We start from the raw sequence: 27,097 nt of genomic DNA on the forward strand, positions 1-27,097 counted from the left end.
TGTGATTAAATGGTGTGGGTGAAGGAAACAAGCTTTGCAGCATTCACCAAAGCTGACTTCATGTTTAAAAGACTTTATGGATGGCGAGTCTAGAGCTTCCTATTGCTCCTTCTAATTTTTAATAGGTAGTTCGTATTAAAATATTTTAACAAATATCTAGAACTCATCCTAATCTATTAGGAATTTGCCTAATTTTCCCTTTTCTGATGTTTTAAAAATTCACTTGCTAACTTGAATCTGCTTAGAGTGAAATGATTTCTCCCTTAACAGTGAGTTATAAATCTAAAAATGAAATTAAACTCCAGATTACTTCAGCACTCTGTATAAATCTAAAATCTACTATTCTTATGTATGGGTTAGTTAGGTTTTTTTTTCCCTGAGAAACTATTAGTGCTCAATGAGTGCTACTAGTGATCAGTATTTTTCTTTGTGTTTTGGGATTCAGTTTAAAAAATAGAGCTGAATATTCCTGAACGGGTTCAAAAGAAAGCAAGGTTGTATTCAGTTCCCATGTTTCAAACACCACTAATTAGTATAGAGGCATTATTAGCAATTTCTAAGTTAAAGAAAATAAGACCATGGAACTAAACTTTGACCTTAACGGGCCAAGAGGATTGTACAATGAATATTATAGTTGGTTGAGTTGATCACTGTATTTATTCATATAGTGCTAATAGTCATAATGCCATTGGAGTTACCATCAGTAATGCAGGGATGGGTTTGAATCTTATATTTTTCTAAAATGTGCATTGCCTTTTATTAGAAGCCATGTGTAGCTCTGAGCTTTTCTATGTGTAAGTCCTGTCTTTTCATTTTGCTATTAAGAGTTAAAGATTTTTATTGTGCTCGCAATGTATTTAAGCATAAGGTTCTTTTCTTTTGAGAATTGTATTTTCCCAGTAGTTCTTTAAATATTTTTAAAACTGAATGACAACAAAAAGGTCACAAAACTAATCTTTGTTTTCTAGATATTACAATCACTTTCAGCACCTACAAAAAGTTTAGAACAACAAGTAAATCATAGCCAACAGGGACATCCAAATGCGGTGCTGTTTAGTCAAGTGAAACTAACGCCAGAGACACATTTATTACAGCAGTCACATCAAGCACAGCAACAACAGCACCATCCTCTTTTACACCTTCAACCTCAACAACTTATGCAGCTACAACAGCAGCAGCAGCAACAACCCCAGATTTCCCAGCAGTCTTTCCAACAGCAACAGCCTCATCAGTTTTCACAACAGCAACAGCAAGTTCATCAGCAGCACCAGTTCGCACAACAGCAGCTTCAGTTCCCACAGCAGCAGTTACACGCGCAACAGCAGCTACACCGTCCTCAGCAGCAGCTCCAATTCCAGCAGCAGCATGCTTTGCAACAGCAGCTTCATCAGTTGCAGCAGCAGCAGCTACAGCAGCAGCAATTGCAGCAGCTACAGCAACAGAATCTGCAACAACAGCAGCTGCAGCACCAGCAGCAGCAAATGCAGCAGCAGCAATTGCAGCAGCAGCACTTGCAACGATTACACCAACAGCATCAGCAACAGCAAATGCAGAACCAGGCGACACAACACTTAACTCAGACGTCTCAAGCACTACAGCATCAAGTTGCAGCCCAGCAGCCACAGCACCACCAGCAGCAACAGCAACAACTGCAACAGCAGCCGCTTTTTGGACATGATCCAGCAGTGGAGAGTTAGTAACTATTGCCTTCTGATCCTGGAAAAAAGTTGCTAATGACATGACATAATGTGGATTAGAATATAAAAAATTAATGCCATGTTTACAGTATGGGATTGTAAGACTTAGAAATGCCATTCATGGTGTGGGACCCATTTTACTAATTTTTAGGCAAACATATTAAAATTATAACTAAGGATGACCAAGAAATCCGAAAAGCATGAGAGCACTGAGAACTTTCTATTTTCAAATATATGCTTTATGCCACTTAGATATAAATTATGCTATGAGAACATTGTTAGTCTGTGCATACCATCAATTTTTAAAATTTATTTTTTTCCTTTGGAAGAGGGGAAGGGGGAAGCTTTCAAGGAGGGTAAAAACTGGAAAGACAGCTTAAATTTTGGAAATACTATTAAATTAATGAGGATTCATTATCAGATAGGAAGTTGTCGTAGCTTGCTTTGAATTCTCTCTATGGAGTAGAACTGAAAGCTTTTTGATTGTTTTGACTCTTCATAGCTGATGTATATAACTAAGTTGTCTTATGTTTTCCTTCTGGTGCTCCTTCCTTCGACCCCTTTAGCCCCCCTTCCTTCAGGAAAAAAAACCACTCAGAACAAAATCAAACCCTGGGCTGAACTGTGCCGTTATATGTGGCTGTCAGCTTTGAAATTTTGGATCCTGCTTTTTCCAAGAAAGATTTACTTCAAAATTCAGTGAAGTTTATGACCTGGTAATACAAAAGATGAGTGTAGCAAATATATTCTGAGATGAACTGTTCAGGCTTGTAAGTATTTAATTTTTTGTTCTTTTGTGTGCCAAACTATTCCAGTTCCAGAAGAGTATTTCCTACTGGGCTGTGTCTTTGCAATTGCTGATTACCCAGAACAGATGTCTGACAAACAGCTGTTAGCAACCTGGAAACGGGTAAGATTCTGCTGTATTTTTAAAGAACTATAACGTAATGTCATAGCAACTAAATCCTAAAAGGAATGATTGGAAGTATTTCAGCACTGTTCACTTTTAGGCATCCTTTTGTGTAATGTTTGTGTTACAACCTAAAAACCATTATTCAACTGCAGCTGACCAGCAAAAGTAACAAAAATGCTTTAGATATGCAGCCTGGTTGAATTAGGTCTTTAGTCAGAACACTGGCTGAATGAATTATAGCCTTAACTATTTCCCAACTATTTATGCTATTCGTCAGGCAGCTGTAGTGCCACAAATGTAATATTGCATTGCTCTCTATCTTTAACTTGGTTGTGTAAAAAGACTCCTTTTTTTGCATATAATTTTGGCATTTAGTAGCCTGTGAGGTATCCACCTGAGTGAATAAGATGGAGGAATAGAGTGTTTCTATTTTTTGCCAACTTCTATTTTTCAGAAAAATCTGATTGTATCCTTTCCTAAATGAGAGGACTTTGATGTTCTTCAGAAACTTCTGATGGATTTTATAGTTGAATTTTCCCTACAATTTTGCATAATCAAGTAAGCTGTTGACATTTTTAACAGCACTTGTGTTTATTGCTGAGATAGAATTGAATAGTTCATGAAAAATTGTTTAATAGTTATACTGCAAAAATAAAAAACATGAGAAGGGTTATTTTTGTTTATATATCTTTGTGTTTTTTTTTTAATTGAGTCTAAAAAAATAGTCTTTTTGTAGCACAGTGAAAAGACGCATATTTAATTTTGTTTTCTCCTTTTTTTTTTTTTTCAAAAACGTTTTAAGCTAGATAACAAACCTTTTTTTGGGGGGGTAACTGTTCAGTGAAATGGTGCTAATGGTGGCAGTGTCCTAAAGAGTAGACTTGAATTTCAGACTGTGTGTTTCTTAGGGTAGTTTTAAAATTGTTACATATATTAGAAGATTTGGGTTTGTTCTCTTACCAGATCATTCAGGCACATGGTGGGACAGTGGACCCTACTCTTACAAGCAGATGTACGCATCTTCTTTGTGAAAGCCAAGTCAGTAACATGTATGCGCAGGTAAGCAAACTAGTAACGTGTTCATGCGTGCTTTCCTTTGATTGCTGGAAAGGTAGCAGACTTAATGCTTAGATCGTAAGTATAAAATTGAAGTTTTTCATGAGGTGCTTTTTTATGATTTGTGGTTTATGATAAACTTTCATAATGTGTGTAGTAGATTTATTCCAGAGAACACTGAGGAAGATGCTGTGAGAAGAAGGATCCTGAAGAAGTAGAGAAAAACAAACGATTAAAATCGTAGCTTTGTACTGTAGAAAAAGGTTAAAATAAAATAAAGATGTATTTTGATTTTTAAAAGCTATTTGTGCATGTGTTCATAGGCTTTAAGAGAAAGGAAGAGATGTATTACAGCACATTGGCTGAACTCAATCTTGAAGAAGAAGAAAATGGTACCACCTCATCGAGCCCTTCATTTTCCAGTGGCATTTCCACCAGGAGGAAAGCCATGCTCTCAACATGTAAGAAGAAAAAGCTTACTTCTAACAAATGCTTGGTTCATTACATGAGCATTATTAAAATATAGCTAGAAAGTGCTTACTCAAACAAGAATACACATTTCTTTTGTCTCAGAAGAAAAGCTTCCGTTAATCTCAGGGTCCTGTGTTAATGTGGTGCATAGTACTGGGTGATTCACAGTGCTTTGCAAGTCTTACTAAGTTCTGAGTGGTGAGGAGTAACACCAGTGTTTATGAATTATTCTCTTAGAAACTGAGGTGCAAAGATTACGTGAGTTATACGTAGCAAGATGGCAGGAATCCAAGTGGCGTAGCTTTTTACTAACAGCACATTTAACAGTGTACGCTTCCTTTACCATCACCCAATATTTTGAGGGGATTTTTTGTGGCTTTTTCTTTTTCTGGGTCAATACCTAGCAAATACCATAAAAGTAAGCCTGTGCTGTTAATCAGAGACTAGGAGGTCACAGTTCCAGTAGCCTGTGCAATGAGGAGCACTGGGGAAGCTGAATTTTGTGGGGTTGAGACATAAACTTGCAGCTGAATGGGATGCATCTTGAAATACACCATGCAACATAAAACAAGATGCTGAAGTATGTCTTGGCATTGGATTTCTGTGTGCTGGATGCAGACATACAGGATGATGGCCTTGCTACTAGCCTGTTGTGAAAGGCACAAAAAGAAACAGAAGTCTGGGTAAAGTGGAATATAAAAATATGCATGTGAACACAGCGGTTAGTAGTAAAGGTAATATCTAATGTAATAAATGTAGTTTATTATCAATAACAGAACTGTTGTTGCCTTCTTCTAAATAAAAGGAGAGAATGGCAAAAACGAAAACCTGGCAAGACTAAGGATGAGAACAGGAGAGGTGGAATTACAGTTCCCCACCTGTGATCGTCTGGCACAGTTTATTTGGCTTCATGGCAAGGTAGAGCAGAGCGGTCAGGAGATTTTTAAAAGTAGAGTAGGGCAAGTAAGTCTAAGTGTTTCTCTGTCTCCCTGAATATAAACAGCAGCAGCAGAAAGAGGTGAGACATGTGAGAAGAAAACTAGCTGTGAGCTCTTTCATAGTAAAACTGTAGTCCTTGTAAATGAGAAAAAACTGACAGCAGAATGAAAATGATTCTTCCTGAGTCAGAACTAGTGCTGGAAACCTGAAATGTTTATGTATAAACAAATCACTTTTAAATTGTACTTTATGTATCCTACAAGCTGTCTTTTAATTAAGTGCCTATGTGCCATAGTTATGATAATCTGTATGTCATTGTAATGTAAAGAAGTTAATAACAGGAAAATGTTTTCAACAGGAGTGTTCTGTAAATACCATCTGTGTTCAGTTAATTGTAACTGTCTCTTTCTCTCTGTAGATAATCTCTGTGACTGGATTTGTTGATAGTGACAGAGATGACCTCAAACTAATGGCCTACCTAGCAGGTGCCAAATACACAGGCTATCTGTGTCGCAGCAATACAGTTCTCATCTGTAAAGAGTAAGTGGTTTACCTCTGCAGTACTCATTCTCAGTTGCCCGTTGCCAGTTAGTGCTTTTCTTAAGATGAGGTGCTAATTACATCTCATTATGAGAACGTTAATTTTAATCAATTTTGTGATTTGATAGCAATAAACTCAGTGATGTTGTTTCTTGAACTAAATTACTACACTCTTACATTATAAATTTGGCCTTCTGAAGACAGACAAAAGAAAAGTAATTTCTAATTTCCCTGTTTTACAATATTTTATAAGTGATGCTGACTTAAATCATCTCTGAGTAAAATGCCTTTTTTTTAATCATTGCTTTAAAACGTTGGGGGAGGGAAAATTGAGTTAAATCCAGGTCTAACTTGATTCCATTTGGGACAGAGATGCTCCTGTAATTGACTTGTTCTAGCATGTAAAGCAAAAAGTATTTTTTCTGATTATCTACTTTGTCACAATTAAAACAGATAATAAGCCAACAGAGGAATATTGGTATTTCAGGTTTTTTATTAGAAAATGCTATTTTACGTGTTTTATTGAAATATAATTATTTTTTCTTCACCTCTGAACAATAAGGCCCAATGGCTTGAAGTATGAGAAGGCTAAAGAGTGGAGAATACCTTGTGTAAATGCGCAGTGGCTCTGTGACATACTGCTAGGAAATTTTGAAGCTTTACGGCAGATACAGCACAGTCGGTATACAGTATTCAGTCTTCAAGATCCACTGTCTCCCAGTCAACATCTAGTGCTAAACCTTCTGGGTAAGAGTTTCAGACCCAAAATCCTGTGTTCTGTAGCATTTATATAACTACCCGCTTAATCAACAGAAGCATGTTTCTTCTGTTATAAATAACTTTGCAATGGTTTCATTTTTGTCTTGTTCGTCATTTCCTAGATGCTTGGAGAGTCCCATTAAAGGTATCACCAGAACTTCTAATGGTATGTTGAGTTACAGTATATATACAGCTATTTTTTATAAGATTACTCTTTAGGGCTTTTAATGTGTGAACATGTGTATGTGGTGTGAACAGCATGCCAGAGGGACTTACACAGACCCGTACTGAACCTCCTGGCTGTACTTCCTGCTAGTGTTCTCTCTATCTTATTTTGAGAAATCTGAGAAATAATCTTACGCAGAACTAAGAACATGCACTGTCATACACAAAATCAGGTTACTTTTGAGACATCTTGGGCTAGTGCTTCACTCTTCAGTTTTTACATCAGATCTTTACAAAGGGCTTAGTATTTTTTGAGTCAGCACCTAACACTGAAAATCAGTCCACATAAGAGTTTTTAAGGCAGAGCACCAAAAGTCAGTAAGAATTTTGTGAGAATATCGACTAAATTTTAAATAGGATAGATAATGTAAATTAAGGGTGTGCAACTACTTTATATCATCTCTTTGAAATATTCTAAGAAATTAAACCATGGACATATATACCATATTTTTTATAATTCAAAAATATGTCTTGCTTTAAAAAGTGTAGTTGATAACCCTGGAAGTAATAGTAGTGTAAATGAACAACAGTAAGGATACAAAGAATGTACCTTAAAAAAGATACAAAGCATTTAGTTTTTGTCATGTAGTGCATTCTGTGAAACATGCAAAACAGGTGTGAGCTGAGGTGGAAACTGCAACTTATCTTCTGAACTGTTTCCTTGTTCTGAATATGCGGAAAACTATTTCAGTTTTTGTATTGTAAATTCTCTTCCCATTTCAGATTTATACTTGATAACTGTTTTCATAGTGTCTGTCTTCACATAGGTAAATTCCAATTTGAGCTAGTGAGCTGTCAGTTCATTTGTACAACAGATGACTCAGATAACTTACTATATTGCATAAAAGCATTTTGCCATACATCCTGTGTTCTGGATCGCTTCTTATCTCAGTTGTTGTATACTCTTCAGAAAAGAGGAGCTTAGTAACTTAATTACAACTTAATTTGCACTATTTGTTGTTTTAATACCTTTCAGCTTTAGAAATAGCCAGTACTGTATCCCTGGCCCTAAGTTTAAAAAAGTCTTCTTATAGACCCCTGTGGAATTGTTTTGTGTGCCCACAGGAAACTAATTTTTAGGAAATTAACTGCCTTTAAAAATTCACGTACTTCGTATTTTCCTGAAGGAGGATGCATTCTACTAGTGGCAAAATAAAAAAATCCTTGAAGAGATTCAGTATCCACTATTAGTATTTAAAATAGCTTTTAAGTAACTCAGTTCTGGGTTTGTTACCACCACCCTTTGTGTCCACACTGCAGTTGAGCTCATGTTAAAATCAGGCATGTGCCGCCTTTGTATGACTCAGTCAGACCAGGTGGTGGCCCGTGTTTTGTCTTACGTAGCAAATGGAGAGAACTTTGGGGTCAGAAAGCCTAGTTTAGTACCTCCTTTTCCGTATTTACTATACGGGGACCCTTCTTGCCTGTGTGAAGTGGGAATCTTGTAACTTAGATCAAAAGGGCTTCTGGAGGTAATCTTGTCCAGCTCCCCTCAGGATGCCCACGAATGAGGAATATGATTTGTTAATAGAAAATGCCGGGCATGCGGAAGGAAGTGTCAGACAAGGCACCTCACTGCCTTCACAGTAGGTGTTTGTATTTGTCTTGGGATTTAAAGTATGGGGTCCTCTTCTGAGGACAGCTGTCTATCAGATAGTGTTGATGTCATCTACCTTTTGCATTTTCATAGCTGAAAAGTCTATCAAAAAGCGAGCGCATGTGCTTTTCTTTCCAGCTGCTCTTACTAGTGATTGTCTGGCATAGAAACGCACGTCCCTGAGAGCAGGGAACAAACCCCTGTGGCCCGTTCTTCCCAAAGGACCATCCTCACAGCGAGGCTGGAATAATGCTGCCTGACTTTCTGGTCGTATGCCTGTAACATTCCTCATTGAATTTCAGGTGCAGATTTGAAGGCTAAAAAGGAATAGATGTCACATGCTCCTGCAAGTGAGAGCTGTGGTTTCAAGTAACTCAGGCCAGGGAGAGCCTAAAAGCTACATTTCTTTACTCCTGGGTGAATGCTCTAGTGGCTGATCTAGTACTGGGGAGGTGGGAATGTCTATCAAGTGAGACCCTGAGCGTCCACTGGAGCTTCTGTTTATTTGGTCAGGGAGCTTGAGTGTTTAAAGCGCAGGTGCCAGTATTTTCTGTTGATACTTAAGCACCTGAAAGAATATTGTAGCCTCCATGTATTTAACAAATGGACAGGTTTTTTGATCTCATTTAATTATTTGGGATTTCCATTGATGATTATCAGATTTATTTAAAGGAAAAAAAGTTCCACAATACTTAATTTGGTGTTCACATAAATGATTACATAACTTTTGGTTAATGCTCAGCTTTGCTTGAGTCAGTTGTGTAAGCAGTAGGTACACCAGTATGCATTCACTAGTATGTCTCTCTCATTTCTGTTTAATTTTAATATAGTCTCAGAATATCAGTGTGTAGTTCTCATCTTTCAGAATAGAAGTTCGTTTTCCTGCTCGATTCAGATACAAACCATATATATGATCTAATTTCAGGGTGTGAGGTTGCCTTTGAAACCAAAGCAAAATGAATCCAGTCTTCAGCCATCTTCCAAAAGAGCAAGGTAAGAATAGCGAGCAATCAGTGATGGTAGTCCTTAATTTACTTTTCTCCAGAAAAAGTTCTCTCCTGTGCGTGCAAATTGAAATAACTGGCAATGTTTTTTGCCTATTGCCAGCTACTCAGCTGGCAGGAATAAAATAACTAGAGGGAAGTAGTGAGAGAACTGGGAGAGAACATAAACAGGAGGATGTGTCCTGTTCTCAGCACAGAAATTTTTTCTTCAGAAGATGATTGATCTTGCCTATTCCTCATTCATCTGAGTATTTGTAATGGTAAAAGTTGCAAGAGTGTGCTTGTCTAGTTCTAAAATAATACTACAGCTTTGGGCCCAAACTTCACAATCTGATGTATTTTTGTAGGATTGAAGACCTGCCACCACCTACCAAAAAACTCACCCCAGAATTGACACCAATGGTGCTCTTCACAGGATTTGAACCTATGCAAGTTCAACAGTACATTAAGGTGACTTTCATGCCTATCTCTTGTGAACTACATACAAACATGATAACTTTTTTCTTGATGTTGAATTTTTTACTAAGACTCGATTAACATACATCCAGTGGATAAAAACCCATACTTACTGGGATTAGAGTGTAGGTTTATGTGAAACAAGTTTTATTTGGTAACTGTTCTGCTTTAGGTACTACTTCATACGTCTGTGCTGCTTGTTTTTTCTTTCCGTATGATTGTTTTAAGAAGCAAGAAAGCCCCTTCCACATTTATTTCTGTATCAGCAAACTTCATGACTGAATTTAGGTGAGAAAAGTAGTGATGATTGTACTGGACAAGACGCAAGCTGCTTCTAGCATAGTTGCTATCTGTAATGCCAAATGCTTCAAAGAAAGCTGATGACAAAGCTTATGGCAGGGGTGAGGCAAGAAGATCCTGTGGAGATTTTGTTCTGTTCCCTAATAAAGCTGTCCCAAAATTTAACTCGAAATAACTTATAACATTCTTTTAATGGTATAATAATATAATAATTCCTTTAACCTTAATAATTACTCAATCTTTGTTCCAAAAGAGCCCTTCATTTACGCTATTTTTCACATGTTGGCTGAGATTTGAGGCACAGGGTTTTTTTAACTGCTGATCTCAGTAGTGCATGAAAGATCGTGCCACTGATGCCTGCTCCAGATAATCAAAAGTAAATGAGGCCTAGTTTGAGTCGGCTGCAAGTTTTAATAATAAGCATCGCTTCAGTGTGCTCAAAAATATCTAATATCTTCTTTATTTTACCTATACTTGTTTTTGAAGTAGTTGGACTTCAGAGTTTTCTTCCCTTACAGTGTTTGCATTTAAAGCTTGATATTAAATAATTAGGAGCATAAAATATTTTTTACTATATTCCATAAAGTTCCAGTGTCAGCTCCTCATTTTCTGTCATGTTGGTTATGGGTTAATTATATGGAGAATCTGTTTGGTAACAAATACGGCTCACAAATATTTAAAAAAATGAACTTCAGCCTTAAGGCTTGTGAAGTTGGATCTGAACTTGGCAGTGATGATACTGTCAAGACCTTTCAGAGTTTGGATACCTGGGTGAGGCTGGATACTTCTCATCATCTTGAGATGAAGGGGTAGTCTTTTTTTCCTGTATGCCCAAAGGGTTCCTTGACCATCAGAAGGGAAAGCTTGCAAGATCTGCACTCACAGGCATACAGACTTTGAGGGGAACATGTATTAACTATAGAAATAGCAGCCTTTGCCTTTCATACGTGTGTTTATACAAACTCTGAAAGAAATAAATAGTAGAGAGGTTCAGTGTCATTGACTAATACTTTCGTGTATCATCTCTATGGAAACTGTCAAAGTAAGCCAGCACAGTAAAGAAGTTTAAAACTTTGTCCCTGTCTATCCTACTTGTTCCTTATTATCAGAGCAGCAGAGTACCTTCATATGTTCAGTATTTGTACTTAAACATATTGGTGGGTTTTTTATTTGTACAAACTGCTTGTCAAAGAAAACGAGAAATTCATGGCGCATAGATAACTAAAGTTATCCAAATATTTTTTCATTCTTTAGATTTTTATGGGAGGAAGCAACCTTTATTTGTAACTAACACCTATGGTAATTTGCTGTGTGTCACCAGTTGGTTAGTTATATTACTAATCCCTTCAGATAATGATGTGTATCTTGACTGACAAGATAGCAACTGTGATGAGTTAGTTTGGGTTTGGTAGCTTAAACCAAGGAAAAAAGGTTAGTTGCTCAGTATCATGAAAAATAAAATACATATGGAACTAGTACATTTAAAGAACACGATTTTCATTAGAAGCTTTTCTTTTTGAAGAAAAGACTAGCAAAATTAAGATTACTGTAGCTACAGTGTATATTATACCTTCCATAGAAAAGAGCAAAATTTATACATTTTCTGCTTACTTAAATTTAATAGCATGTTTCACTTAAAAAGAAATCATAGAATCATAGAACCATTAAGGTTGGAAGAGACCTCTAGGATCATCAGGTCCAACCGTCAATCCAATGCTACCATGTCTCCTAAACCATGCCCTGAAGTGCCTCATCTACATGTCTTTTAAATACCTGCAGTGATGGTGACTCCCCCACCTCTCTGGGCAGCCTTAATTTGTATCTCGCAGTTATTTCCTTGGTTAAAAAACCCACAACCCCAAACCAAAAAACTGCAGAAGCAGAATGTAGCTTTCAGTCTTGCCAGATGAAATTTATGTCTGGAAACATTTGGATTTTCAATGGCTGTAAATTCTGTCAAAATCAATCGGCGTTAGGGATGACTGTAATACAGAAATGTCCTGTATTTACTCTTTCATTAGGAGCTTAGCTTTATTTGATGGTAATGTTAAGATTCTTCTTTTTTTTCCCTCCAGTTTTTAAAGGACTATTCCATTCTGATTTGTGTCTTGTACAATTTTCAGAAACTGTATATCCTTGGAGGTGAAGTAGCAGAATCTGCCCAGAAATGCACCCACTTAATTGCCAGTAAAGTGACCCGGACTGTCAAGTTCCTGACAGCAATTTCTGTAGTGAAGCACATAGTAACTCCAGAGTGGTTAGAAGAGTGTTTTAAATGCCAGAAGTTTGTCGGTAAGTTAAACCAGCATCAACTTCGCTAGTAATATAAGGCTTGTTGATTTAAGTGTGCAAAGATGGAATGCATATTTAGATCCACTTTGTTGTTCAGACTTCTGAATTTAGCGTTTCTTGCCATTTCTAGAGTTCAGTTTTGAAAGCAGAGATTTTAAGTCTACATCAGATCCGACTAGCATAGTTCAGACTACATGTTATGTTTAAACAATTGTACTAGCAGCTAGTTCGTATTTCACTTGAGGTAGAAGGTTATGTTGGTATTGTTAAATAAAGCTGTCATAAGAAATGATGCATTGTATTATATTCTCTTTCAATGGGACATTTCGTTTTGTTTAGTTTTCATCTGATTTAATACAGTTTCATTGCATTAAGTGAAGTAAAAAAACCAAACCAACCTTTAAAAGTTTGCTTTAGGGTGATTAAATGGTTGTATTTCTTTCTTGTATAGATATTTGCAGATTTTTACCTGTGGTTACATTACTCTTTAAGCCCCAAATGCTTTTGATTTTAGTAATTTTTCTAAAATATAAAGCACTAAGCTGCTGTTGGAAATACATACAAAAATGCATTTAAGTAATTGAAGTTAGTTAGTCTAGTACCATAATGGTGTTGGAAGATACCAACTTAGTGCTTACACTGCTTTTGTGTTGACAGCTGAAGATAACAAAACGGATGGTTTTGGTGTGATTGACAAGGATGTTGGATCTGAAGAAAATCTTGTTAAAGCCTGATTATTTGTTTTATGATTGTTTTATGCTTTTTATATAATTTGTTTGTAAGGATCAAATGTATAACATTGCTGCATGACCACTGCAAAGATTTAAATCTATGGATAATAAAACCAATAAACCAGAGAACATGTTTGTAAATCTGGAGGAGGCAACTTGCTCAGTTCAGCAATGGTGAACTGAGAAATCAATCCATTTGAAAGCTATTACAAGGTAAAGAAGGTCTGGGGATTTAGAAGGACGACTTGATCTTGGACTTGTCCATTGAAATTCAGTAGATCTGTAGGTAATGGGCTGCCTTTGCTTTTGTGGGTAGTACAATGATGGCAGTTGTTGAGAAAAGTTACCCTACTGGTTTTCATTCATTCATGGAAGAACATTAACACCATCTCTTTCAGGTTGTCAAAATTGTCCTTGGAAAGACCAATTTGTTCTCCATAGAAAACGTTTTTGTTCTTTAAACTTAGGTGCTTTGAATGAAATCTGATTTAGAAATAGCTTTGACGTAGTTTTTTGTGGAAAGATGCAGTTAGACTGAAATTCCATCCCTAATAAAAAATGAAAAATAGCTGAATAACAGGGCAAGGGAAACAGATGGGAAGTTTGCTCTGTTAAGGCTGCCTGAAGAGTTGAAGACAGTTTCTGGGCTCCCATAAGTTGTCGCAGTGATCTGAACTTCAACTTAATTGAAGTTCTGCTCCTTGTTTGTAGATAATCAACAAATAAAAGTTTGCAAGGTCCTCCAATAATAGAAATAGAAATAGAAAAAGGGGCTTTATAGGACAGTGGGTATTGCTAGATACACAAGTGTAAAGTGCACAGTTTTATTCTCCAGGTAATCATGGGTCATCCTTGTAAGGCATCTAATAAAAGACAGTGTTGTAATAATGTTATAATTAATGTCTATTTGCCATTTAGAGTAACTCTGCCACCAGAGTTTTCTGATCAGATTAGATCCTGGGTTATGTGGATGTTTTTGTCTTTCATGCGTTACATCATCAGTCTTTCCTTTTCAGATGAACAGAACTTTGTGCTCAGAGATGCTGAAGCTGAGGTGCTCTTCTGCTTTAGTTTAGAGGAGTCTCTAAAGAGAGCACAAGTAGCTCCACTGTTCAAGGTATGCAGTTTAAAAGAGCATTTAAATACTTGGAGCTTTTCAGCCTAATGTTTTCAGCATTGGGACCACAGCTTTTGTAGCCAAGGGCAATAAAACAGACTAGCATATAGCATGAAGCATTTGAGTGAATTGTATTTTTTTGCTTTATGCCTACTTCCTGCCTAAGCACCGCTGGGAGGGATCTAAGCCCTCCGAGAGACTAGATCCTGTAGATGTGAACAAAACACGCTCACTATATGCTCAGTGTACTTAACATTATTTGTCTCCTCATAAAATTTAGAACATCGCTCTCTTATTTGTAAAATGCCACTCATGGAAGGGATGACTTTTCTTTTTTAAACACCAGCCTCATAGTCAAAGCACTTGCCCATAAAAATAAGAGTCTGAGGGTAAGTTTGCACTTCAGCCTCAGGGAATTCTTGTCTGAGTCTCCTTGAAGACTGCACTTAGCACCAGGCTGGTTGTGGGGATGGCGCAAGATGGTTTTCATGCCTCCAGTTAAAATTATGTTACAGCGCAGAGAGGTATCTGAAGATCCGAGTTGCTAGAGATTCTTCAGCCTAACGGAATTTGAGTCTCTTTATTGAGACACACCACCTAAAAAGGGTATTTTTACAACCTGTAACAAATAAGAATCTGTGTCTTTCATTATGAAGTGTGAATACTACATTTCACTCAGTTTTGCAGTCTAAATAGTAAGGGCCTTTTTTATTTCTAACTGGTAAACAGAGCTGATTGACTTTGTGATCTGATCACCTATAATAGTCTCAGTCAAGTAGCGGGATAATTTTTGTCAGGAACTAATAAAAGGGCTATTAATTGAAAGCTGAAAGTTCTTCTGCAGCACTTGAGATGTCCCTGTACTTGAAGCAACAAGGAGCATTGTTGTTGTATGTCTTACCAAGCTGCAGTTACCTTTTTTTGTTTGTTTGGGGTTTTTTTGAGTTGTAGTTTAGCCAGTGGTCATTTGAAGGTTTCCTGGCTGTTATTTACAAGTGTTGAAATAGGCACACCTAAGCTGTTCAAATTTATCAGAATTGTGGGTTTACCCTTCCAGGGAAATCATCAGTAGTAGTTAAGGACAACTCACCAGCTGATGAATTTGTTACCATAAGCTGTGATACCTAACACCAGCTTACAAAGCCTGCCCCATGACTGTGTAAGAGAAGAGGCACGTGATAATAAAACTTCATGTGTTGCAGAAATCAGTTAACAAAATAATGTTTTTCTTACTATTTCTTTCCTCTTTTTAGGGAAAATATTTCTACATTACACCTGGAATTTGTCCCAGTCTTTCCACCATGAAAGCTATTGTGGAATGTGCAGGAGGAAAAGTATTATCTAAACAGCCTTCTTTTCGAAAACTCATGGAGCATAAGCAGAATAAAGTGTGTAGAGCATTGCTTTCTAAAATTTACTGGTAATATCTTACTGTGTTTTTCTGAGCTTACGACTAGTTTCTTTCGTTTAGAGTTTGCCGGAGATAATCTTGATTTCCTGTGAAAATGACCTTCATTTATGTCGAGAATATTTTGCAAGAGGCATAGGTATGTATAACCTATCAATGTGATTTGAACACTGTAGCTGTTATTTTGATTTTTTAAAAATTATTATTTTACAAGTACAGACATCTTTTGAAGCTTTCAGGTAATAATAGAAGAATACATGGTCTGTCCTGCAAACCATGGAGAAATCTGTGCTAGCTCTTTGCTAGGTATTTCTAACACAGGTATTTTATAGCCAGGTCACCATAAATTTTTGGAAGGATAGGCTTCAACTTCAGACTGGGGCTTCAGTCCTGCATGTGGCAAGATTACTGTCTTACGTTAGTTAAAGATTTGGGGGTTTTCATGTTAGCTATTTTTACTTCAGGGTAGAACCCCAAGACATACTGTATTTATTAAGAAAGACATGCACAGGGAAGTCTAGTATTTGCAGTGTGAAATGTGTGATGGCTAACAGTAGGGCCCTGCTGGTGGTGGGCAATACTCCCTTAAGCCTTTGCTTGAAGAGCAGAAAGGTGCAGAATGACCCCTCCTGATGCACGTGCAGGATAAGGAAGAATGTCCTTGTGTAGGGTGTAAACTGTATGCATGTTTTTGATACTTTCAGATGTCCACAATGCTGAGTTTGTCCTGACTGGGGTACTTACGCAAACACTGGATTATGAATCATATCCTTTTTGTGTAAAGGCTGTCCACTGCTTTGGAAAGTGTGGCTTACTAAAAGTTTTTCTTGATTAGGAACAACTTATTTATCACTCTTTTAGGAAGTGTAATGCTTGCTTGATAGGAGGGTAGTTCAACATCCAGAAACCTAGCTTAAATTCAAAGTGTAATTGTTGATGGGAAATACTTCAGTGGAGGTGGGAGGCAGGGTTGTCAGAAAGTAACAGTAGTAGAATATTAAGCAACGGGAAAAAAACCTTGTCCTGAGGAAAATATTTGTCATGAGTTACTTGCAGATGAGGAAAATAGCTTTTTACTGAAGAAGATTATGAACCCTATTTGATAAATGCAGTAGAGGGACCAGTAAGGGTTTTGTCTTTATGTATGTTTTTCTGTAAGTTTTATTTTGCAGTCATTTCTTAAAGTTGTTCTTTCTTAACAAGCATACATATAAATTTACTTGATGGATAGTAAAATGCCTTACTGCTTCGGAATCCTTGGAGCATTAAATCTAGCTGTTCAGCCATTGTACAAAGCAACTAAAACTTCCTGTGGATGCTGTTTTCCAGCTGTTTTCCTAGGGATGATGAGCAGTTTAAAGCAGGAAAGCAAAAATAAACTGCATCTTTTTTAGGATGTGTAATTTTATTATGCTGAAACATAATTTACTATGTTTTGTATTATACTACCATTTTAAAAGAGCCCACTTTAGCTATCATGATTAGCCGGTTTTTAAACATTTTAATGTAGATGATACTTCAGCCAAAAGTGTAATTTGGATGTAAAAATCAAAGGGCTTGCTATCTATTAAATTATGGATGTTGAAGATGAAAATGTTTTGTACTTTATTTTTATTTCTTATACTCTATTTTCTTTTATATTGATATTTTGCCCACATTTTAAATAAATGTACTTTTAAATGTTTTACTCTATATTTTAGTGGTGGTTCATTTTTTTGAATACTGTGCAACAATGGCACTCTGGTAAGAGTAAATTACTCGTATCTTTTTCCAAGCAATGTAAAATTATTTTGAGCTTATTTTACCAGGTATGTTTTAATATATGAAAATCCCAGTGCTTTAAAGGGAAATTGTTGTAAATGTATATACGTGTTTTTACTGCAACAAAGAAATACCCTGAAGGTAGGAGAAACTATAAACCTGCGTATTATGCTGTTGTGATAACTTCTGTTTGTATAGTGAGTTTTACTAAATAAATATTAAAAACCAGTCTCCCAAATCTATATTCAGTTGTATTTCATAATACACACACAGTTCTAATAATCTGACTTTGCCATTTTTATCAGTTTAGATTCTAGTGGATATAAAATTTATCCTAAAAGCATTTATTCTTTGGTCATCAAGCCATTGAAGTCTGTTGGGGATTGCAGATATTGTCTGTACAGCATCAAGTGTATTATAGCACCTTATGAACCATTCACAGAACAATTCAAAATACAAGATAAAACATACTTTAAACAATAACTTACCACGCTATTCTTTTTCAAACATTTTGTATTTTTATGCAGAACCATTTTACAGAGAAGCTTTTACAAATAGAGTATCATTAATCTGAGGTAAGCTGTTATTTTTAGCTTATGCAAAGCTTTCTACGGAGAAATTACTAATTTCAAATCTCTCTTTCATGTTATGGCTTAAAATGTAAATCGGCCTGATACCTGACCACCATTTCTGTTGCCTTTTTTCCCATGCCTCAGTGCAACAAAGTGCTTAACTGAATGACAAATTCAAGCTGTAAGAACACAATGGGAATAAATTTCAAGGTGAGTGAAGTCCACAGAGGTCAGTAGTGTGCCTGTTGCCTGTTGTTGCTGGCTCTGGGTCCCTCAGCTATCCTCATTTACTCCTGTTTTTGGCATTTCTGTTGTCAGCAATAAGAGGCAACATGATGATAAGAAGAATGGTAACATTTTTATCAGTGTGGCTTTTGGTAAGGTGACAAAATGTAGTAAATGAGAATGTTATATATACTTTTGCTCAAGGTGGTTTTAGGTGCATTGGAGGTTAAAAAGGTATGGTACAAGGTGGGGGAAAATGGTACTTTTCTCCAAATGTCACTTACATGTAACAGCAGTTACGGGATTTTTCTTAGTGTGATGTTCAGCCATCCATAATACAGTTTCCTCTTCGTTATGAGATAGATTGAGGAAAAGTCTTTAATGTGGAGACCTAAGGTTGGAAGTTGATGACATGATTTTATGCTTTTAACTTTTAAAAATGATAAAAAAAGGAGGGACTGCAGTGGGAGTGAACTGTTGGCTGATCAGTTGTGCAAATGATTTGAATTGCTCAGACATGTAGACTGGGCAAGTCTGGTCTCCCTTTACTGTCAGTGGAGGGAGAGAATATCTCTGAAACCCGATGTAAAGACCCCTGCAGAGAGAGCACAGCTCTTAACAGTTTAACAAACTAACTTAGTTATCTGCATCTTCTAGAACACAGAAAATAGGTGAGATGAATTCCACCCCGAAGAACTTCAGTAAACCATTGCATAAATACTATTTTTTTTAATGGAGAAAAATGTACACCTTTATTTTTCCTTCAAATACACTTCAGAATGTGTAATACTGAAATTATCTAAATCTGTGTTGATCTCTGCATGGCTTCATTATACTAGTTACCAGGTTGCAGAAAGTTCTTAGATGCCTTTTCCTTTAAAACAAATATCAGCTGTTGTAGCTTCTGGACTTCTGAAAATCTTGTGATACACAAACCTCGTTAACTTGAATAAATACTTTCCACCTGTCATGCCTTTGACATACCTTCCGTATGCCTTACAAACGATGAACTGCCGTACCAAATGTAACGCTGGTTTCAGAGAGATACACGCTTGTCGTGAGTCAGCGGCACTGTTTAACTGCATGAAATCAGACACAAGGTATATGAATTTGCAGGACTGGGCTCTAAAAGCTAACGAGACCTGCTAAACCAGGAAGGAGAGGCAGAGGGAAGCCAGGTTTGAATGTGTTAGCGGGTTCTGCCTCAGCAGCATAAACTGCTAAGACTCGACAACACATTTATGCCTCAGTAAGAGTTTTCACCTTTTTTAGGATTAACTTCTTCCACGTTTTCCACACCCAAGCAATGTTGAGGATATGTAACACCTTTGCCAAAGACCACTAGAGTTAAGAGACATGTGAATGCGATAGCATCTGAAAGGTAGATTTCCTTATGAAAACTATCCAAAATGCTGTCAGATACTGCACAGAGAAGCTTGAAGAAAACGGAATGCAATCATGGAACAAATGAACCCCGAGGGAAGCGTGAGTGGTAATGCATCTGTTTCATCATCAGTGGAGACAGTGTGTTTATTTAGCCAACATCAAGTATGACTGATTTGATTAACCTTTCAATTAGAGGAAAAACCAGAACCTGCCAAGAAATAGTCTTTCAAGAACCGCAGGAGCTGTCCAGAGCCAACTGGCTTGCACAGATGTTACTGTGCGTGTGATCAGTGATAGAGGAAGGGTTTGATGAAGTATACTGATACGAGGTTGCTGTTGGGAACATGCTTTTCCTTTAGTGGAAGGTTATAATGCTTAAGTGCCTATTTGATCCTGTCTCCTGTACTTGGGGAAAAAATAAATACCTTTCACGTTGTTCAGTTGTTTGCAGAAGCATTAGTTCCGTAATATAAACTTGTGTTCTTTGTAGAAAATCTGTCCTGACAGAGCAGTTATTTAAAGATAAAATATAGAGCATGTCTGTAATAGCGGAGACATTCCATCGGTTAAGGATTTGCTGGAAGTCAGGGGGACATGGTCTCCACTCATTACCCTGCAGCTTTCTTTGCCATGAGTTGTAAAGTAGAATTGCAGAATGGAATTGTAAAAGTGCAGCTGGAGGTCCTCCTCTGGAGGTCCCGTCAAGTTTTCAGTATCTCTAAGGATGGAGATACCACAACTCTGGGCATCCTGTTCCTGTATTTTGCTACCCTCCAGGCAATAAATAAACCACCCTCGCATCTAATCAGAATGTCCATTGTTGCACAAGCAGCTGTTGACTCCAGTTTCATCCCTGCACCTCCAAGAAGAGTCTGGCTCTTGGCTTTTTTCTGCCCTCCAGGCAGGTAGGTGTAGCCAGCAGTAAGACCTGTTCTTAAAGCTGAGCACACTCAGCTCTCAGCCTCTCCTTGTGCATGCAGTGCTTACACCCCCATATCACCTTGGTGGTCATCTGCTTGACTTGCTCTAGTAGGTCATTGTCTTATGAACGGGGGAGCCCAAAACTGTGGAAAGAGGAAAAAAGGTACTGGGTACCTTGGCCTTTTTCATCCCTTTCATCGCTAGGCCCCTTGCCACGTTGAGCTTTCCTTCTTTCTTTTCCTTTCCTTTTTGCTGCTGGTGTATTTACAGAAGCCTTTCATGCTGCCTTTCACATCTCTTGCTAGTTTCAACTTGGGCTGAGCTACCTCTAAATAAAAAATCAGCTGCGCAGTTCAAGATGTGTAAAATATCTGAGTGGAGCAGATGAGCACCACAACGATGTGTTTAGGAGGGTTGCGCAACTTTAATCTTTACGCAGCTTTACTATTAAAAATTCATCAAATATTTTCTAAGCGCAGTTTAGTTAGTTTGCCCTACCTCAAGGCAAAAGGGTAGACAAGAAGACAGCTCTGTTGATGTTTATATGTTTTACAGTTAGATACCGTGATGCCTTACAGGATGCTAGGAGATTACATAGGCTAATGTATGTTAGGTGAGAATTACCCTTTTTATGGATGGAAATTAAGATAGAGAGAGATTTGCACTGGGAGTGGTGAAGCAAGGAATAAAACCCAGGTGAGCTATATTCAGAGTTCACATCTTGACAGCCAGTCAAAGCCTGTTCCCTTTCCCCTTTCTTCTGCCTATCCGATGCTGCTCGCAGCAAGAATAAATAAATATCAAAGCAGCAGAGCTAAGGAGCGGCAACAGAAGAGAATGAAACAAGGAAAGAGACTTGCAGGGTGACCCCTAAAGGACAAACATTTACAAATTAGTCCAGGGTTTAACGGGTAAATTTTCCTAGAATTTCTATGGAATAGCAGTAATGACTACAAAAAAAAATGTTAATAAGGAAGTTGCAGATGTGTTTCGTTTACCTGCAGGGCTGCAAGGTTGAGAGAGACGATCTCCAAAATGATTCCTTTTGCTAGAATTCGTTCTGCAGGAAGCACCGTAGGCTACAGGCACTTCCTTCTTGTTGCTTTCTTAATCTTCAGAATCTGTGCTAGTATTTAAGAAGAAATATTTCTAGTTGTTAAGAGTTCCCAAATGACTCTGAGCCTGGCTAGTGCTGTGGCACGTACAGGCCATGGACCAGCATTGCTGACGCAAGCGGTACCTTCCCAACCCGTTTCATTCTGATGCCAATGATGATACTTCCACTGTCAACATCATGAGCTTGCTGCCCATCCAAGCTCTTTGGAAGAGTGTGGTCTGTGTACCGGCTGCTCAGTGTGGAGCAGGTTACGCTAGCACTGGGCAGGTGGGTTAGGAAAGTGCCTGGCTTTTCTTAAAAAAAGCAATCCAGTGTCTCTTTGAAATGCAACAGGCCCCTCTCGAGGGAAAGGCATGCCTCAAGAGCTTCCTCAGTGGGATAGAGGTACCTTCCCTGGAGGAAGCCAAGCGGAGAGTGACTGAGCCCTCGGGAGATGCTCAGAACTCTGCCAAGGGAATTTTAACCTACAGAGTACGTATCCAGACAACTGTGAAGAGTGAGTGATGCCTGGAAAAATATTCCCAACCATATCAATATGGTACATTTCTTTGATCCTGAAGCAGCATTTTGTCAGAAGGCAGGCTGCGTCTGCCAGGCAGAAAGCATGGTAGTCCAGGGGCACGCCAGATCAGACACAGACAGCTTTGAATGGGCCTGCTGCCTAGGGCACTTCCTCATAGCAAGCTACGCCAGAAAGAAAAAAAACAACCCTATTTTAAGCTTACGAGGTCAAATTTTATTAGTATGTCTGTGGAATAATTGCTGCAGGTGACTTAGAAATGAAACTTACATTTTTAGAAAAGGTACAGCAGTGGAGAATCTTCCAGGGTGAAGCACAGCTGATCTGTGAGGAATCCATTCCATGGAAGTTCCCTAGTAACCTTAGGTGTCGGCAATGCCAGGAGAAGTTGGTGTACTCGCTCTAAGGGGTTGTGCTGAGGGTGGAGCGGTGTGGAGGCATCGCAGCCAGGCTCTGTGATAAATGGGAACTCGAGGTACCATGGAGCTGGTGCGCTGCATATTTGCCACCCTGGGCCAACAGTCCATCATACTTTTGACAAAATTCTGTCCTTTTGGGGAACTTTGCTCATTATAATATCATTATAATACCAAACCACACCTCCATCCCAAAAGCTACCCGCCTCTAAGGTGCGACCACCCCTCACTGGGCATGTGCTTTGAATTTTTCTAGTCTACACCTTTAAAAGTAAAGCGAGGAGATTTTACACCAATCATAATAAAGGTATGTATGACCTGAGTCACTCAAGCTCCACCTGAAAGATAAAAAATAGTATAAAATGTGTGAAGAGAAAGAGGGTGTTAGGGAAGATACCACTCTGACTTCTGGGACCAGTCAATGGGCTGAGCCTCTCTTCCCCACCATTGAGACGCCTTTGGGTAAGATTGGAAACCTCTACAGAGTCACTTTAAATCTCTAATGTATTAGAGTAGCTTTATATTAGAGTTGCTTCATATTTGTTTTGTGTAAATATCTCAGGCATTGGAGACGTCCTGTAAATCTCCGGTGCATAGAGTCGCCTCGTATTCGTTTAGCATACTTGTAGCCTAGCAGTGTGCTCATATCTTTGGTATTTATGTGTCTTGTATCAGAAATTTCATCACTGGTAATCCAATGAACCTGTGTATCTGTTGCTTTAATAAATCATACTATACATTAATCTAGCTGTGATCGTTCTCATTGAACGCAACCAGCCTGGGCATCTGCCAAATTAGTTACTAACAACAAATACGCCCATGAGAGGTAACTTCTACAACGCTTAGAAGATAAACCCTCGACCAAGTCTGAGACTAAGACTGGACTTAGCCACACCTAGACTCCTCTTGAAGAAGGAGTTTAGAAAGCAAGTCTGAACCTCATGACTCAGCAGCAGGGTCTCCCGCTAGCCACTCCTCAGACTCCTACTATTAATGCAACAATGTCAACTAAAACACTTTTAAGTAAAGCAGCTGCATCAAAGAGAACGGAGACGAAGCAGGCAGGTTTCCCTCCCTGCTCTCTGTGGCTTTAAAGGGCTGATCCTCACTTGGTTTCATTCAACTCAGGGTGTTGGAATTGTGGGAAAATGCACAGTTCTTTCTGTTGGTCTTTCCAGATACTGAAAATACCTTACTAAGCATTGATACCTCCTTGCTGGTTTCATGGCTTTTGGAATTTGATATTTAAATTTGATAAATTTGCAGCTTTTTATGGACAGCAGCTATGTCCTGCACTCCCTGGCTTCTGTACAAAGAGACTTTGTGAGAGAAGATAGAGAAATGGCTTTGTCAGAAAAGATCTGCATTTCACCTACATGGGGAAGTCAGGGTTTACCCATGGGGTTTAAAATGGTGCAGCCTATCAGCCTTCCAGAGGCCAGACTGGAGCAGAGAAAAGAAGAGGAGCTCAGTGATATACCAGCCAAGAGACCAGGCGAAGGCAGTTAGCCTTCTCAGGAAGAACCATCTGAAGAAAAAAACATGACTATATCAAACCTGCCCAGACTTGTCTATGTTCTGTTAAAGCAATAAATAAAATACTATCAAAGGAGAAAAAAGGGGAGGGAAGAGGTTGGTTTTTCATGTGATGATGCTGGCTTCTAGCCATGCGTGGAGAGAAGCAGACTGGAGCCGCTAGAATCATAGACTTATAGAATCATACAATTATTAGGGTTGGAAAAGACCTCTAGGATCATCAAGTCCTAAAGTCAACCCAACACCCCCAGGCCTCCTAAACCATGCCTTGAAGTGCCACATTGACATTTTTTTTTAACACCTCCAGGGATGGTGATTCCCCCACCTCTCTGGGCAGCCTGTTCCACTGCCTGAACACCCTTTCAGTAAAGGCATTTTTCCTAATATCCAATCTAAACCTCCCCTGATGCAGCTTGAGGCCATTTCCTCTCATTCTATCGCTAGTGACCTGGGAGAAGAGACCAACACTCCACCTCGCTACAACCTTCCTTCAGGGAGTTGTAGAGAGCGATAAGGTCTCCCCTCAGCCGCCTCTTCTCCAGACTAAACACCCCCAGCTCCCTCAGCCGCTCCTCATCAGACCTGCTCTCCAGACCCTTCCCCACCTCCGTTGCCCTTCTCTAGACACGCTCCAGCACCTCGATGTCTTTCTTGTACTGAGGGGCCCAAACCTGAACAGAGGATTCAAGGTGGGGCCTCACCACTTGCCACTAGGCCAGCTTGGAGAAAGATCTGAATTGCAGATGGGTCAGGAGGGGTTAAAAAGTTCCGGAGTGCTGGCTGGGCTGGGGTTACTGCTGGCATGTGTGCTCCAAGGCCCTGACAGACGTGAAGTAAACGGGCTTTGTTTTGGCTGCAGTGGTTTTGCTGTTTGACCTGGTTACAGTGCATCCATAGAGCTCTTCTGTGGTAACACACTCCAGCGTTCAAACCTGAATATTGCTGTAGCTGCAGAAATGCTACAGCTCAGTGCGTTTTTGTGCTCTAAGCCCAGCTGGAAGGCAGCCTGCGGGAGGGACCCCACAGCCATGACTGAAATGCACTGGGAGGAAAAGAGAGGGATCAAACCAGACATATTCTGCCCCTTCCAGCATCCTTTAGTTGTGAGGCTTGACGGTTACAGCTCACATCACCAAAGGGGAGAACTCGGAGCTGCAGTCTGAGGCGTGTTTAAATCACCTCTTTAGTAGGGTTTCAAACACAGCAAACCCATCTTTCCTATTTCTGACTCTACCTGGACTGAATGAGAATGAGACTCCCATCTCCCTGGCAATACCAGCGTCTTTGCTTCTCATGCAGTATGTTTTTCAGTCCATGCTTCTTACCCCCTCATTTCATGCTGCTCTTCCTCCCGGTTCCCTCTTTTCCTTCTCTGTCCAGAGAAGGCTGCAACGGCCGTGTATTCAACTTTCCAGACTCACTGGCTCTTGTTGGGCTGAAGACTGCTTTACCTGGCCTCCCAAATGCCACCATCTTTCTGACAGACCTCAGTGCAGTCTATAAACCATTCAGGATATTAAAAATGCTGCTGAGGGCATTAAAAGTGATATGTTTTGTGTCCTCAGTCTCTAAACCCTCCAGGATGCTGTCTGCAGCGTGAGCAGCAGCTCTCATTTCCTCCTGTGCTCTTTGACGTGTCGGTTCCTCGCAGGAGCGTGGGGTCATAGCACTGCTGCAGAGAGGAAATCAAGCATTTTGCTCACTAGTAAGTTCCCCAGAATTTCCTTGCAACGAAGGTCCCAACGTGTGCTTTACAGAACCTTTCCCTCTCGGTCAGCAGTGACTGATACGGCTTCATTTCCTCTCCTACCACACCAACTTATTGCGAACTGTATTTCTCCTTCCGTGGAACAGACAATATAATAAAGTCTAGTTATTAAAATAACTATCTCTCTTGATCTTGGAGACAGAAGTTAGGTAGAAGAAAACAATGTTTGTAAACTGCTCTGATTTGTTGTGCTGTACGGCCGCAAAATACCTAAAATGCAAATTGATCAAACGCGAGCTCCATCAAATACCCATTCACTTACATTTGTGGTGAAACGCCAATATTAACAAACCCTTGGCAGCACTGTTACGGCTGTGATGACCCACAAATACTAGAAAAAGCTTTACAAGGAGGGCAAGTATCTCTTTCTAGGATAGCTGATACAGATGATTGAAGTGGCCAAGCTCTGGATCATGTACACACCTGGAGAAAGGCTTTTGTGATTGAAAACTCTATTTTATCTGGTGATATCATCTGATTAAGTGAAAGACATTGTCCCTCCCAGCACCTTTGCTTAGCCACATCAGTGAGCTGGGCTGCATGAACCCCTGGGAGCATCAGTCACTCATGAGCAATACGACGTCAAGAGAACAGAACCTGTCCACAGGCTGGAGCTGCAGTGCTTCTCTCTGCAGATCATTTCAAATGATGAACTGTTTACAGAGCCTCTATAAAATCTATTTTCACATGGATGTGAGACCCAGGGACTTTCTAAGAACCAAGAAAGGTATAAGGGCTAAAAGAAATACTGAGCTCAATATCGGGTCAACAAGAACAAGGGAATGCAGGAGATCTGACGATATGGGCTGGGGTGGCTCTGAAGAAATGAGTCACTGGTCACCAGCCTGACGCTGGAACAGCTGAACATCCTATGGAGACATAGTACTGCCGTGCTTGCTTTGAAAGAGGCGAAGGGGTAACACACAGCAAAAGTGGAAACTTCATGCTAGTGCCTCTGAGCAATGAAGTAAAATGTACCCTGCTCCCCCCAAAAATGTGTGTGCGGGGGACTTTGTGAGGCTAGGAGCCTCTGGGAGCTGACAAATTAGTAAATTATTCCATTTAAATTGAAGTCTTTTGCAAGAAACTGTCATTTTTTTGATGAAACTAGTTTAGGACTTTCTGAGTAGGAAGGCAAAATGAATTATTAAAGTATCAACTAATAAAGTAATTGGAATGAAACTCACTGAGAAAACAAAGCAGAAACAAAACATTATATACCACCATAATCAAACCTGCTCAATGTGGGGAAACTGAAATGAGAATTCACATTTCCAGTTTTGCAGCTGCATCGCTTGATAACTGCTGAAAAGATGCAGAAGTCTTGCAGTTTATCCAAATTCTGAATGAATAAGGAGATAAACTTCTCA

The 27,097-nt window shown here is 39.0% G+C and overlaps 1 protein-coding gene across 1 annotated transcript in view; it reads left to right on the forward strand.

Moving 5' to 3' along the window:
• The window catches only part of PAXIP1 (PAX interacting protein 1), a 37,660-nt gene extending 20,463 nt beyond the window's left edge, over nt 1-17,197 (forward strand). Inside the window, exons 7-21 of the mRNA XM_064445040.1 lie at nt 969-1,692; nt 2,513-2,607; nt 3,574-3,669; nt 3,990-4,127; nt 5,495-5,616; nt 6,179-6,363; nt 6,498-6,541; nt 9,123-9,190; nt 9,549-9,651; nt 12,081-12,249; nt 13,997-14,097; nt 15,351-15,485; nt 15,569-15,644; nt 16,210-16,269; nt 16,713-17,197. Of these exons, the coding sequence (XP_064301110.1) occupies nt 969-1,692; nt 2,513-2,607; nt 3,574-3,669; nt 3,990-4,127; nt 5,495-5,616; nt 6,179-6,363; nt 6,498-6,541; nt 9,123-9,190; nt 9,549-9,651; nt 12,081-12,249; nt 13,997-14,097; nt 15,351-15,485; nt 15,569-15,644; nt 16,210-16,269; nt 16,713-16,729 (2,133 nt within the window). The 3' untranslated portion in view covers nt 16,730-17,197. The remainder of the gene's footprint in view (nt 1-968; nt 1,693-2,512; nt 2,608-3,573; nt 3,670-3,989; nt 4,128-5,494; nt 5,617-6,178; nt 6,364-6,497; nt 6,542-9,122; nt 9,191-9,548; nt 9,652-12,080; nt 12,250-13,996; nt 14,098-15,350; nt 15,486-15,568; nt 15,645-16,209; nt 16,270-16,712) is intronic.
• The last annotated feature ends 9,900 nt before the right edge of the window (nt 17,198-27,097 follow it).

The sequence above is a fragment of the Phalacrocorax carbo genome, chromosome 2, assembly GCF_963921805.1.
Source record: "Phalacrocorax carbo chromosome 2, bPhaCar2.1, whole genome shotgun sequence".
Classification (NCBI taxonomy): Eukaryota; Metazoa; Chordata; class Aves; order Suliformes; family Phalacrocoracidae; genus Phalacrocorax; species Phalacrocorax carbo.